The sequence below is a fragment of the Halyomorpha halys genome, unplaced genomic scaffold (assembly GCF_000696795.3).
Source record: "Halyomorpha halys isolate HHAL.00 unplaced genomic scaffold, Hhal_1.1 Scaffold78.1, whole genome shotgun sequence".
Classification (NCBI taxonomy): Eukaryota; Metazoa; Arthropoda; class Insecta; order Hemiptera; family Pentatomidae; genus Halyomorpha; species Halyomorpha halys.
The window spans coordinates 1,366,353-1,381,781 of record NW_027108467.1 but is presented as its reverse complement, the minus strand read 5'-3'; the positions used below and the strand labels follow the sequence as shown (position 1 = coordinate 1,381,781).

At 30.7% G+C, this 15,429-nt stretch overlaps 1 protein-coding gene across 11 annotated transcripts in view; it reads left to right on the top strand.

Annotated features, from left to right (window-relative positions):
- ClC-c (chloride channel protein 3) overlaps nucleotides 1-14,783 on the top strand; it is a 51,931-nt gene extending 37,148 nt beyond the window's left edge. For all 11 annotated transcript variants that reach the window (XM_014439186.2, XM_014439187.2, XM_067046807.1 and 8 more), the window contains 10 exons: nucleotides 1,664-1,825; nucleotides 1,904-2,051; nucleotides 3,850-3,989; nucleotides 4,104-4,286; nucleotides 4,363-4,577; nucleotides 5,944-6,260; nucleotides 8,603-8,813; nucleotides 9,754-9,917; nucleotides 10,548-10,767; nucleotides 13,901-14,783. In XM_014439186.2, the coding sequence (XP_014294672.1) occupies nucleotides 1,664-1,825; nucleotides 1,904-2,051; nucleotides 3,850-3,989; nucleotides 4,104-4,286; nucleotides 4,363-4,577; nucleotides 5,944-6,260; nucleotides 8,603-8,813; nucleotides 9,754-9,917; nucleotides 10,548-10,767; nucleotides 13,901-13,991 (1,851 nt within the window). In that variant the 3' untranslated portion in view covers nucleotides 13,992-14,783. The remainder of the gene's footprint in view (nucleotides 1-1,663; nucleotides 1,826-1,903; nucleotides 2,052-3,849; nucleotides 3,990-4,103; nucleotides 4,287-4,362; nucleotides 4,578-5,943; nucleotides 6,261-8,602; nucleotides 8,814-9,753; nucleotides 9,918-10,547; nucleotides 10,768-13,900) is intronic.
- Nucleotides 14,784-15,429: the final 646 nt, after the last annotated feature.

Here is a 15,429-nt window from a genome sequence, read left to right as displayed (position 1 = left end):
ATAGCCCTGATGAAGACCTGAAACTCAGGTCGAAACGTCGGCATAAAATAAATAAATATGGTTTTGTTTATTTATGTTGTTCTTTGCTGATCACATGCCCTGACAAACTTCTCCAATAATAAAAATAACTGAAAGGATTTTGAAGTGAATAATAAAGCTGCAAATTTAAAATTAGTGAATTAATATTATAATGAGAATAAAACATTTATCTATGTTTTATGTTAGTTTCTTTATATGGATGTCTTTTTATACTAACACCTTTATGTCTGTATAATTTACGTGTCACTTTTAGACTCTTACATTAGTTTTACCTTCTCTGTAAATTTCTTTTTGAGCCCTCATAATTATCTGCACATGGGTCAAACTATTTATTAGCGATAGTTAAATCTATTTCTTAATTGTTTTTCTAGACCTCAATTTTCAATTCAGACCATCTTCTGATTCACCTATCGCCACTCCCAAGGAATAATGACACTACTGCAATTTTTTTTGAAATTGACTTTATTGTCTTGGCGGGCTCAAAAATTCATTTACTAGTCGATTGTAAAACGATATAATTGTATTTATAAAATTTGCCATAGGAAGGAAGATTGGTTGTTATATGCCATACTTATTTAGCTTCCTCTACAGTGGAATAATGACACAATTGTCAATTTTTTTTTTTTAAAAAGGAAAGTGTGCTATACTTTGTCTATAAGGATATCGACTGGTATTTATTATTTTGCCTTGAAAGTTTCAATAGTGACCCATACTGTCTATGAGCTACTATCATAGAAGAATAAAACCAAATCCACATGCCATTATATTAAAACCAATTGAAATTATTTTTCTTTTCCTTGTCCTGTAAAATTTAAATTTTTGCAGTTGTGCCATTATACAATAGGGGTATTCATGATCTTTGGTTTAACATGTTAAAGCGTGTTAAATGGAAAAACTCATGTTAAATCGAAAAAAATTGCCTTCTTTTACCGTGGTAAAACGAAATAACATTTAACATGGCTGAGACTCTGTTACTTGGTCTGTTAAATGGAGAATGACGTCATACAATAGACCAGTTGAGATCGCCGCCATTTTTGTGTTGACAGCTCAGTTCTTTCGTGTGTTTGTGGTATTCATATCCCTGTTATTAAACCAGAATGGATAATTTTAATGATACATTTGAGAAAAAAAAAAACAGTAAAAAAAACAATGTAATTTCATTCTACTATCTGAAAATTTGTAAACGATAAAAATCTCACTATATGAACCATGTAATTATTCTTAGGGGACATATGTCCCAGAATAAAGTTATTTTTTCATTTCATTTCATAAGCTATACTTTCACACAAATTCCACTTTTCACTCACTCTAGGCATGTTGTAATTAATTACTTAAATCAAAATTGAAGTAAACAATAACATGAGGGTCTGGAAGGAAGGTTATAAACATAAAGGCTTATACAACAAGTTGCTGAGAAAATCCGCTAGGGACTCTTGTGCATTTAACGTTTAACATGACTTCAAATTGGGCTGCTCACAATCTTATAGTTATAACATTTAACATGGCAAAACATTTTACATTTAACACAACATCATGAATACCCCTATTATACTTCTGGAGCAGTGATATGGTCAATCATCTCTATAAATAAAACATATTATAATTTTAAATTATTTTTGAACAGTGGATGATGTGGTCTGAGTTAATTACAAACAGTAGGACTGGAGCTGGAGCTTATATCGTCTCCTATATGTTCTTCATTGCTTGGGCATTGCTATTTGCTTCTCTTGCCGCTGGTCTAGTTCGTATGTTCGCTCCGTATGCTTGTGGCTCTGGTATACCTGAGGTAATGTACTAGGCTTTATATTTTTTATTATATCATGTTTTCCTCTTATTAATGTAATAATAATTTTTTTTTTTTTAGATAAAGACAATTTTAAGTGGTTTCATTATTCGAGGCTACCTCGGAAAATGGACGCTGATAATCAAATCAGTCGGTATAATGTTATCTGTATCAGCTGGTCTGAGTTTAGGAAAGGAAGGTCCAATGGTGCACATAGCCTCTTGCATAGGTTAGTTTTTCAAATTATGACTTATCTGATTTATACAGTTGAAGTAGATTATACTGAAGTATAGTTGAATGTACAGTCTCCTCAATGAGTACTATTGATACTCTGCAACTCGGGGTATTATGTTAACTACTTTAGTTTTGAATGAAAATGAGGTTTTGATGTTTCTCTGAATTGAGGTTGTTATCTCCTTTAGTTTTTCAGCCCTGATGAAGGCCTGAAATTTAGGTCGAAACATCGGCACGAATAAATGAGTTTTGTTTATTTTTATATCTTTACTTATTGTATCCCTCTTCCCTCCCAACCATCGTTTCCTCATATAAATCTACAGACAACTAATCACACCTCATAATTAATAAATAAATAGAAAGTTTTAATTTATTTTTGATGATGTATAACCGATGTCGATATTCAAGTTAATCCATGTAATTTTTGTTTCTGATTACTGTAGTGTTTCTTTTTATAACTGAATATATTGTAATAATTTTAAAATACTAAAAATTAAATAAAAAAGAATTTTGCTCGTTTTATAACTTTTTTCAAATATAAAAGATAATTTGGGTTCAAATTAAGAACTTTACTACTTAATGGATAATATAATTTTATTATATAAAAAGACTCTTAATCTCAGGGTGGGTTGCTAGCAATCAGAAACAGGCATTTACTATAATTACAATTAATTAAATTAAAATCTATTTCACACATGTATCTATTTTTTATGCATACAAAACTAACCAAGTTCACGATCTTCCTATGATGATCCCTGGTATCTTCTTTGTTTCTATTGTTCTGTCTTAGCGTCCAAAATGGCTTCCTTCTTGATAGAAATTGATGAGGACCTCCTCATCCTGAAGACATCCTTTCTCTTCTCTGTCCACACAACGAATGCCCACCAAAAACCAGAACCTGTCTCCATGTTGCATGTAACATCGATTGTCGCACAACAGTTAGGGATTTTTGCAAATGATTTACTTTCTGAATATTATTCTTTAGCAATATTTCTTGATTTCTATTTTTCCTTTAATTTACTGTATTTTCAATTATGAGGGGACAAGTTAAAATAGTCAATAAAAATTGGTTAGCTTGCTTTTTGGATAAACAAAACAAATTAACAATCTTAAAATGATATATAAAATAAACATATTATTAAAAACCCTTTATACATCAAAATATATTATTTACTCAAAAAGAGCATATTACAATATATAAGAGCTTCTTATAAACAAGTTATAGTATTATTAATAAGGAACTTCTTTGCTGAATTGCAGTATTTGGGAAACTTTAGAAAATGGTCTAGTTACAGTTATAGTTTTGTATCAGTGCCCTTTATTTATTTAATTCCTGCAAGAATCTGGGTCTCTCTATAATCTTCCTCTACCTCCTCTTCCACCAGGTCGATCTTTAAGTAGGTGTTTGGGAACTGATTCTCTGGGCATAGGTGCTATATAACCAGCCATCTGATCAGGCTCGACCAAATTCCAGGTTTCTCATAAATCCAATGCTACTACTTGTCAGCAGGGATTCTCCATTGCCCATATTCACACTCTGGGTTATATATTATGTGCAAAAGGTATCTCATTTCTTAATAAGATAATATTACTACAGTTAAAGTGCACAGGCATCTATTTCAAAATATTTATTCTCTCCAATTTTCTTAAAATTAGTGTGTAAACTGCGTAGAGGGGATAAACTTGTTGAAATAAGTTCTACAAGTTTTGTAATTATGACTTAATTTTTTATGTTTTTTATTTGAACAGGGTTATAGATCTATATATTTATTTAATACTAATTATTATTTTAGGAAATATCTTATCATATCTGTTTCCGAAATATGGTCGTAATGAGGCTAAGAAAAGAGAAATATTGTCAGCTGCAGCAGCTGCGGGTGTTTCTGTTGCTTTTGGTGCTCCGATTGGAGGGGTTCTTTTCAGTTTGGAGGAGGTATGGTGGTTAAACTGTCTTTGACAATAGAAAATGATATCATTTTAATATTTGTATTTTTCTTTGTGTTTTATTTTAACCTCTATTAATAATTTTCTTTTTATATAACTATAGGTCAGCTATTATTTTCCATTAAAAACTCTTTGGAGATCTTTTTTCTGTGCTCTTGTTGCTGCCTTTGTTCTTAGATCAATAAATCCATTTGGGAACGAACATTCGGTATTATTCTATGTTGAATATAATAAACCATGGGTTTTTATCGAACTTGTACCGTTTGTTGGTTTAGGAATAATTGGTGTAAGTATTCGATATGTAATTTTTTTTCTATTTATTATTCTAGTTATTTGTTACTAATTTATTGATAAATATGCAGGGTGCAATTGCTACTGTTTTCATCAAGGCTAACATTTGGTGGTGTAGGTACAGAAAGACTTCTCGGTTGGGCCAGTACCCAGTGACAGAGGTTCTTGTCGTAACTGCTATCACTGCGGTTATTGCCTACCCTAATCCATTTACCAGAATGAGTACAAGCCAGCTCATCTATTTGCTCTTCAGCCAGTGTGGTGTTTCAGCTGCCGATGGTCTATGGTGAGAATCATAAGTTAAAAAAATTTTGAAGATTAGATATCATAAAAATTTAATTTATTTTTTAATAAATTGTGAGATTCTAATTTAAGAGTCTTGTGCTTCTAAATGTAAATTGGGTGTTAGATACTGTTAATAATATTTTAAACACTGAATTCTGTAATAAGTATAAAAACCAAGTACTGTACTAAGTATAAAATAAGTCAAATGCGGTGTTATCAACATTATCATTCAATTTTTGGTATTGCTAAAAAAAAGATAACAACAAAACATCATGTACTGATTAATAAAAGAAAACCATAAAATTTTGAAATATAAACAATTTCCTTATATTATACGATTTATGTTCCTCAGCATAACTCGTCAGTCGACAGCGTATGAAAAGTTTTGATGGTGTTTGCTGGTACAGGTTATATTGGACGAACAAAGTGTTGCTCACCTACACAGGGTTACCTATTCAATTTAAGTGAACAATGGTTTAAGATTTTAATAGTTGCCATAGAGTCAGTTATTTTGTTTTATTTTATCTAAGTTAGTATTTTTGCAGCACTTATTTATTTTATTTTTACCACTAGTTAATCTGGTGAAAATTTATAAAAAAAAAAATGAACAAAATAAATTTAAAAAAAAGATGTATAGTGAAAAGTATAAATAAAAAAGTATTAGACAATTAATGAAAATGGAAACAATAAAAAATTAAGATAAAAGAGAAATATAAAAATACAGTACACAATAAAAGACGGAAAATAAGGGAAATAAAAATAAAATAAAGGTACATTAAAAGGAAAATAATGAACAAAATATGGCGCCCACCTTTTGCAATGAAGATAAGCGAAAGAATGAGCTAAAGGTGGATGCAAGGAATCAACAGGGTTGGAAAGTGGGGGAATTCAACGGAATTTTTTATTCTTATTTTCTGTCTTTTAGTATGTACTATGTTTTTATAATTCCATTTATTTACTTTTTATTTGTTATTATTTCTGTTTTCAACAATTGTCTAAAAAAGTTTTGTAATTATTGTTTACATATACTTTTCACTGTCTATTTTATTTAGTTTTTCATTTTTATATGAATGTTCTCTTATTTTATATCCTATTTAGCCATACTTTAGTTTACTTTTATTTCATGTTCTCTTACTTTGTTACATTATTTTAGTTGTTTGTATCATTTTTAGCCCTAAAGAAGCCCACCAAGTGGGACAAAACATAGGCTCCCAATAGTTTATTTAGTATCTGAGTTATTTCAACCTCTCTCACCATCTTCCTTTTAAATAATATATTATGTATGAACATTATGTTTACATTAATTATTGTTATCAATATCATTATTAATCAATCATTAATGTTTGTTTTGTTTTTTGGTTTTTTAGTAATTATGATAACAGCCCGGATGATCCTGGTGTGGATACAGCAGTGTGGCTTCTGGTTTTAGCTCTCCTCTTTAAGCTTGTAACTACGATATTCACATTTGGTATGAAGGTTCCTTGTGGTTTATTTATTCCGTCTCTTTGCCTTGGTGGCATTGTGGGTAGAATCGTCGGTATTGGGATGCAACAACTTGCGGTAGCTTATCCACACATCTTCATTTTTGCAACTGAGTGTGCCTCGGGAGAAGATTGTATTACACCAGGACTATATGCAATGGTTGGTGCCGCTGCTGTTTTAGGAGGTGTTACAAGAATGACGGGTGAGTCAGTATCAGTATTAACATGATTATTTTATTTTACTCTTATCTGTTAACTTTATTAGTTTTAATTTTGTGTTTATCATTAATAGAATACTTGTGTATAGTAGGGCCAATTATATTAAACGTATAAAGTGATTCTAAAAATGGCACCAGTTGTATCTGAAGCCATGAAATTGATTTATGTGGTGTTCTCAAAGTTCAATAACTGCTATCAAGGATAAAGGTAAAATGAAAAATAGTTAATTATTCGGGGACTAAGTTGTTTTAGAACGATCATAAGGTTGCATAATATATCGGCAAAAAAAAACAGTGTTGCACTTAATTAAGACTTATTGTATTCATTTTTGGTATAAAAGAAAACATAAATACCTACATATCATTATCTAATCTGCATTAGATCCTCTAAATTATGATTAAAAAAAAGTTAAATATTGTAATATTCCATATTTATTAAAATTAATAAAAGGAAATTTAATATTTTTATTTATTCTCAGATTTAAAATATAGCTTTGATGACTACAAGGTTTAAATGAGAATTTTATATAATATTATTGACCCTTATCTCAGTGCGGGTTTTCCAGACAATTACAACACAATGACAGCTAAATTAATAGCTACTTTTACAAATATAATTTAATCCTAGATAGAGCAAACTAACCAATTATATATGCTTCTTTGATGTCTGATGGTTCTCGATATCTTCTTTTTCAAAATGTACCTCTGACAGTAAACAAAGGATTGGTCCTATCCTAGCTTCCAAACAAAAAGTGTCTTTCTTCCTTCCATTATATTGCATGATATCTCTTCTTGGATGCCTGCACTCTTGATATCTTCTTTTTATTTATCTACCCCTGACCGTAAACAAAGGATAGTCTGCACTCCTTGTTTCCTTTGTTCATTCTCATGCCTCGATGTTCAATCGTCGATTCAAAAAATCAATTGTAGTACAACTGCTCTAATTCACTTGTGATGTTTCACAATGTAAATACTTCATAGATAATTTTTATCGTCTTCTATTTCTTCTTAGATTAATTTGTACTATAATTCTGTAGTGAAACAACAAAAGTTGAAAAATTTCAATCCTCCCACACAACATGGAAGTAATTCCACAAACTTCGGAAGGACGCATGTCACCATCTTGAAATATTTGAAACGACTTTGTTTTGACCTCCATAACTTCTAAAGGATGAAATTAGTTAGCTTGCTTTTTGGTTTAATGAAAGAAAATCAACAAATATTAACGTTGAGAGAGAAATGCTTTATTTCGCCAACCACCCATCAATCCATAATTGGACATATATAAGATACGTGATAGCGGGTTCTGAACTCAAAAAAAAAAGGAAAAAGGAACGAGAAAATACACTCACGGTTGCTGATAATAGACTGCTCTATTCTGAATAGTAATCCTATATTTATACTTTCTAGAGTTGTTGACAGAGGGAGTTAGGTATTAAGATTATTATTACATACCCCGTAAACATAACTTATACACTACATTACATTAACATTTTTAGTTTTTTTACAATTATCATCAATACACTTTAATACATTTTTTTTTCTTAACAATAAATTATTTTCCCTTTTCCTATTTCCTTCCTACTTGTATATACTAGTTTTACTCCTTCATACCTCACCTCTCCAGTGATCTGCAACAACCTTTCGATCAAATCATAGCAGTGGAACAGTTTACTAAAAAAAAAAAAAATTAAATTAATTTAAAAAGAACTACAAACATATAAATGAATTAATAAATAGGTTTAAAAAAAAAATAACAAATGAATATTATCACAACTAATTAAATAAAATAAAATATAACTAAAACCACCTATACATAAAAAAAAAACTGAATAATTTTTGGTACAGAAGAAAACATACATATCATTATCTAATCTGTATTAAATCCTCTAAATTATGAGAAAACATGGTTAAATATAAATAAAATTTCTGTACTGTAAATGACGATTAAAAATCTACTTATTGCATTTTTGGGACACAATTACCCTACTGAATTATTGTTCATAGCTTTATTTTATTTTTTATTTATGGCTGGTAGTACTGCCGCCTGCTAGGCCTATTGTGTGCCATTAGTCTTATAATAAGCTATTTAGAGCTTGAGGTTTGTAGATTCTATGAATTTAATTGTACTCGGGTGGTTGGTCAATTTGCACTGTATTGGGTCCACGCCAATCTCAAATCGCAAATTGGTCACACCAACAAATGATGTATGCTTTTTTATCCTCAGTGTTATCAAATCTGTGCAGAGGAGATCCTATAAGCTTTGATATAAAGAAAAAAAATAGTCCATGAATATTTTTTTTATAGTTGAAATGACTACTTTTCAGTGTCATTGGTCGTTATAATGTTTGAACTGACCGGCGGTGTGCGCTATATTGTCCCTCTGATGGCTGCTGCGATGGCTTCCAAGTGGGTCGGCGATGCTCTCGGTAAACAGGGTATTTACGACGCTCACATCAACCTCAATGGTTATCCTTTCCTCGATTCCAAGGAAGAATTCGCACATACCTCCCTCGCTGCTGATGTAATGCAACCCAAGTTAGTACAATGATTTCTTAATATATTCACTTCTTCTTGTATCCAAGTTTTTATATCATATTTTGTTTGATTTACAGAAATCAGAAATGTGAAAAATTTTATTTTTATCCTATGAAATATTGGATTATAAATAATTGAGAAATATGAAATCGAAGAAACAGTCCAAATTATTAAATAAATAGGAATATTGAAGAATGATAATGTTATAACTTTACTATGATATTGTTATAACTATTCATTTATTATATGTATCAAGCTGTCAAAATGATTTCTATATATACTTTTGAGGTAGAGTTAATAAAGTACTCCAGTGTTTAGGCAAAATGAAATAGCTGGTTTTTGATTTTAATTAATCTTCTGAGCATTAAATTGTTTGATAGAAGCCTAAAATTTTAAATAAAGAAACTTTCGGTAGATTATAGTGAACTTATGTCCTGTTGAGGATATGTTTTATCATGTATGAGATTACTTTGACAAATGATTAAAATCAGATATTTAGGCAGTAAAATCCCAAAATGTATAAAACACCTAAATAAAGCAAATTTTGAATTGTATGCCGTCGATAGATTCCTCACATTAATATGCAGAGTTGGGCAACTATGAAACTAATAGCTAAAATTGCCATGGATACGATATTTATTTATCAATGGTTCATTCATGAATAAGGGTCGTATCCATGGCAACTTTAGCTATTAGTTTTAGCTGTAGCTAATTTTTGCCCATCTCCGTTAATATGACAGAATAAAAATACCAATAAAAAAAAAAATCATTTACAAAATGTTCCCATAATTCAACTAAAAATTCATATCAAGCCCCCCCAAATAAACATATCTGTTATAAGAGCTCAGTTTTTGTAAAGTTTATTTCCAGTTCAAAAGACAGTTTTTATTTTTATCATTAGTTTTTGTTGTATTAATTATTATTTTTATTTTTCTTAAAGGAGAAACGAACCTCTATCTGTATTAACGCAGGACTCGATGACGGTGGAAGATGTTACACAGCTGTTGAAAGAAACTGAACACAACGGTTTCCCTGTAGTTGTGTCAAGGGAATCTCAATATCTTGTCGGGTTTGTTCTGAGGAGGGATTTATCTCTGGCAATTGGTAATTATATTAAGTTTTATACTTATAGTAAAAATGATGCCTTATTATTTTTGAAAAACTTAAACATTTTTGTTATATCTTGAATTCTTAGAAGTTGTGTTCAAATTTAAAACTGTAAATATTATATGATCATAAAATACTATATTAAAAGTTAAAAGTCAGACGAATTAGGAAATGAGTTCCTAGTGAAAAAAAGAGCAAGTTGGGAAAGAAGTGATTGATTAACATTTATACTTAAAATACCCTCAGAACAAGAATTTCAGCCTGCCAATTCATCTTTAATCTGTCTAGCTAAATGTATTTTGAGTGTCAACTAGATAAATTATAAACAATTCTATGGGCTTTGAAGCTACATACCTCAATTGTAAACTATCAAGAGCATTGATATATCATTAAAAAAAACATTTTTCCGATTTCTCAACTCTAAACACACCCCACATTAATGCCCATTAATATATTCATTAAAACATGACTTTTCTCTCACTCAGCCTGCTACTTCCTATGCATACGTTCCCACCTCTAATTTCTTCTCTATTGTCCATTACAATATCTAGTATTATTCATTTTAGGATAAAAATTAAATTTATCATTAATTTATTTATTATCTGATATATATGTTTTTTTTTCTAGAAAATGCCCGAAGAACAGTCGAAGGAGTACAAAGTGACTCATTAGTGCTGTTTAGTTCAAACCCAAGCCAACCTCTTGGTCCTAATAGTTCGCCGCCACTAAAATTGAAAAAGATATTAGACATGGCACCTATCACAATAACAGACCAGACTCCGATGGAGACTGTCGTAGATATGTTCCGCAAACTAGGCCTCAGGCAGACACTAGTCACGCACCATGGGTAAGTTTCTACATTGTTTTGGATATATTTTAAGGGTGCAAGGAAAAAGTTATTCCTTGTTTTATTTAATAAACTTGGGTAATCAGTCTTTAAATTTTCCTCTGTATTGCATATAAATATCTTTGTAATACCTAAGGCTGTTAATTTTTTTAAAAGGATGAATAGTTATAATGTCCAATATTAATAGACCGAGCAATAGATCTAATATAAAAAATGCCAGAGGACAAAGTTGTTGATCTATTCCTAGTTTCACTCACTGCTATTGATTTTTTTGTCAAAACGGGCAACGAACACCTATACCTAATTTTTAATATACACATTTACACTCATCAACATTTTTTGAAAGATCCCGTTTTAAAAACCTTTCAATATCTTAAAAAGTGGAGGATTCACAACATTTTTGAAAATATTTTATTTTTATATTTCTAGATTAGCCTGGCGAGCCTTATAACAATTGATTATGTTGGGTCAAGTCTCGTACAAAAAAGATATCCCTAACAATTTACAATGTTATAATTATTGAATAATTTTAATTTTAAAAAATAAATTAGTAAAAATAATATGGGGAGAGGGTTAGCTCAGTGGGAAAGGCACTTTGCTACTAACTCTTAGGACCTGGGTTCAAATCTGGCTACAGATAGTTATTTATTCTGTTACTGTAGCCGTTATTCAACCCCTGAGATCCACACAGCCTCTATGAAGTGGCTACCCTCAATTGGGGAACAAATCTGATGGTGGAGCGTGATTCTGACTAAATCACCTCCTTGTACAACCGTTGGTCTAGTAACAGTACTTCCTTACAAAATACTAAAGCCCTGACTCTTCATGGACCTCTACATAGAAATAGACCTGAGTTGGCCAACTATGAAACTCCCAGCTAAAATTGCCATGGATACAATATTTATTTATCAATGATTCATTCATGAATAAGGGTCGTATCCATGGCAACATTAGTTATAGCTAATTTTTGCCCAACTCTGGCATAGACCAGCAGAAACTCACCATCCTTATTCTCCTCAATTTTTCCAAAGCCTTTGAAGCCTTTTTTTATTATTTTGACCATAATATCCTCCTTTCTAAACTTCACAGTCTCTCTTTGTTATTTAGACTTTTGCTCTTTGAAGGTTCCTATCCTTACTTATCAGTCATTCCCATTATGTTATCTTTCATAATACAGTGAAGTCTCACTTATACGAAACATTCAGTTATGCGAAGAATTTCTCAATCTCCTGCAAAAACCCCTGAATTATGTGTATGTAATTATCCATTTATACGAAACTTAGTTATAAGAAGGAAAGTTTGGACCCGCTTTATGCACATATTAGTAAATTTGATTCAGTTCTATGAATTTTTTTTTCCTCCAAAGGACGAAAAATACTGTGAAAAACGAAACAGCAAACAACTTGTTTCCACGAATAACATCCGGTCCCAATGACTCTTTATGTATATATCTGCTCCCTAATGTATAATAATAAGCTCGGACGATTCTGATTCAGATGACGAAGATCCTTTGCCTCTTCCATTTTTACAAAAGCTCTTGAAGCATTTGAAGTTGTAAAACATTTTATATATGCGAAAGAAATTAGCGACAAGGAATTTAACACCTTAACAGAATGCGAAGGAATGATATATTCAGCCAAAAGCAACATAAAACAAACATAACACTATTTTTTTTGTCAAAAATTAAAAAATTTGGATTAAAGATAAATTAAATTTGTATACAATAAATAATTTTTTTTTCTCTTTAGTTTGTTTTTCTTTCAACTGCATACAACATACGTATGTGTACCTACTAATTACGAGAAAAAATTCTCAAAAATATACATACATAATATGTATAGCGTATTCACTTACATGAAATATTCACTTATACGAAGAATTTTTGGTACCCTCTCATATTCGTATAACTGAGACTTCACTGTAATCCCTCCTCTAGTCCTCTAGAGGCATGCCTTGCCAGCCTTCCAGTCAGCTTCAAGGAGGTGCCTAAAAAGTCTTCTGCTCAAAGAGTTCCAGAGAGCCTATGACACTGACAGTGGTGTGTTGATACTGAAGAGTCTTATATAGAAGATTTTTAGTTAACTGTACAAAAATGTTCAATGTGTTTCTGATTATGTGACCAGTCTTGAAACTTTATGAATAGACCGTGTATTTGCTCCTTCATCTACATCACCGAAATTGCTTCCGTTTCCACTGCTATCCATATATTTTGTTTTCTTCATAAAATTTCAAATAATACTTCCTTACTATTCTATAGTTCATCAACGTAGTTTTATTTTGATAAAATATGAGCCCTAATAGAACTGTTTACTATAAATAGCTCCCAAAACAAGGCTTTTTTAAGCAACAGTTCATAAAAAAATCACTAGTTTGTGAATCTATATCTCAAGATCCATTTGACGTATAGATGTCTATTAGCACTCAAATTGTAGCTAATTCAATGAGCTATAAAGTGGTTTATGACATTTCTCTTCGTAGGAGTAGTAGTTTTTGTGATATTAGACAAAATATCATGAAACAAAGATAAAAATTATAAACTACTTTATAGTACATTTAACTAGATTTAACTTGATTGCTAATAGACATCTGTACATCTGATAGTTCCTGAGATTTCCCAAAATTAATTAAGAACTATTGATTTTTCGTAACTTAAAAAAAAATGTTATGAATCTCACTTATTTTAGGATTTCTTGTGTTGTTGGTAATTTTAAAGATATAAAGCTTCAAAAGTAAAATTAATTTTTTTTAACATTATGAAACAGCCACCATTTCTTATTCCCCTATCTATACTTGGCAGACTCATCAATTTTAACTTGTACTTGTTAACATGTTTTATGTGTATTTATTCTAATACCTAGTTCTTTACTATATTTTATCAACCTAGTTATATTTAGTTTTATAGTTTCCTCGTACTCATCCAACAATACCAAATCAGCATACCCAAGCAAGAGTATTTTATCACCTAAAGTTAAACCCTTTTTTGGTATGCATGGCATTTCTAAAATTGTTTCTACTTTTTATACAAAGCTTTTTTCTTGATGGTTATTTACATATGATAACTTTACAAGACATAGTAATTTATAGAATGTCATTATTTTATATGATTGATAATTTGTTTTGTTTCCTATTACAGGCGACTGTTGGGAGTCATAACCAAGAAAGATGTACTTAGGTACATAAAGCAGATAGATAATGAAGATCCTAATTCCGTATTATTTAATTAAGCTTAACCCGTGTTCCTCGTCTCTGAGATCATTTCCAACTTCTCTGTTAGGGCGATGTATCTGACTTAGATACACAATATATAAAAACTATATTTTATTACTCTTATATGTATTTGATATTTCCATCCTCCTTAGGTATATATTATATATATGTTATTTTTTATTTATTTTGCTTATTTTAAGGTGATAATATATTCAAGTAGGTGAGAAATATGTATTTCAAATGCATTTAATAATTTGTATATATTGTTAACATAAGAGGAGAAGGTCATGACTTATTTCAATCTGTTTTTATAATAGTGTATGTATTATAGTAATTTTTAATTGTTAATATATAGGCAGGTCTCAAAATAAGAAGTTAATAATATTGTTACTACTTTAAGGCTGGTTATTACAAAACAGCTGGATAACTGTGAGATGAATTGATTCTGGCATTTTCCTTTTAAAATGAGCTGGCTAATCGAGAGGATGCTCTTGTTTGTTATACATTGCTACTTGTGACATCATATTTTAGACAAATTTTACTTAATTTATTTTCTTTCTTTTTTGTTGTTCCCATCATGTGATCTGTTACTGGCGACTCCTTGATTCTTAGTATTATTAAATTTAAATAAATGTATATACAGTAATTTTTAAATTATTGATGATGTTATATACTGAAATTGGCACTCTGGTCAAAAAGAGAGATTATGGTAGAAGTATTTATGATTCATTGTTATTTACCATTTGATTGGTCGATCATATGGATGTATGAATGTACTGTTAATAAAATTACAGATTAAGTAAATTAAAGTTTTAATTTTTTCACCTTTCTTTTCTTTACTTTGTAGTAAATGTACAAGTTGGAATTCTTAGACAAACATAAAAAAGAAAATCAGATATTAAAGAAAACACCTGTACCCCATTCTAGATTCCAACCACATACCAGATTACCAGTTTGGATTCCGAACATCCCACTCTACTATCCAGCAATGCCATCGTGTGGTCTCGCCTGCATTGGAGCGTGGAATGTACTGTCCGGAAGTCTTTCTTGATGTAGAACTGGTACCCAGTTACTGCTATATAAGATCCATAAATTCCTACCCACTACATACTTCCTTATCTCTGTAATGGATTATTATAAAGTAAATCAACACTTATTCAATTGTCTTTCCTCAGCCTACTGGTATACCTCAGGGTAGTATCCTTGATCCTATCCTATATACAGTTTTACGATTAACATTCCAACCCATACTCACCACTTATGCCGATGACAAATGTCTATTTTCAGTGAATAATAACCCTTCCATTGTATTCAAAAACCTCCAATCCCACATCATCATCCTTGAAGAATGGTGCCGAAACTGGAGAATTCAAATAAATCCCATCAAATTATATTTACCCTTCGTCGTAAACCCATGACCTCCTGCCCCACAGTATCCTTTAATAATACCCCACT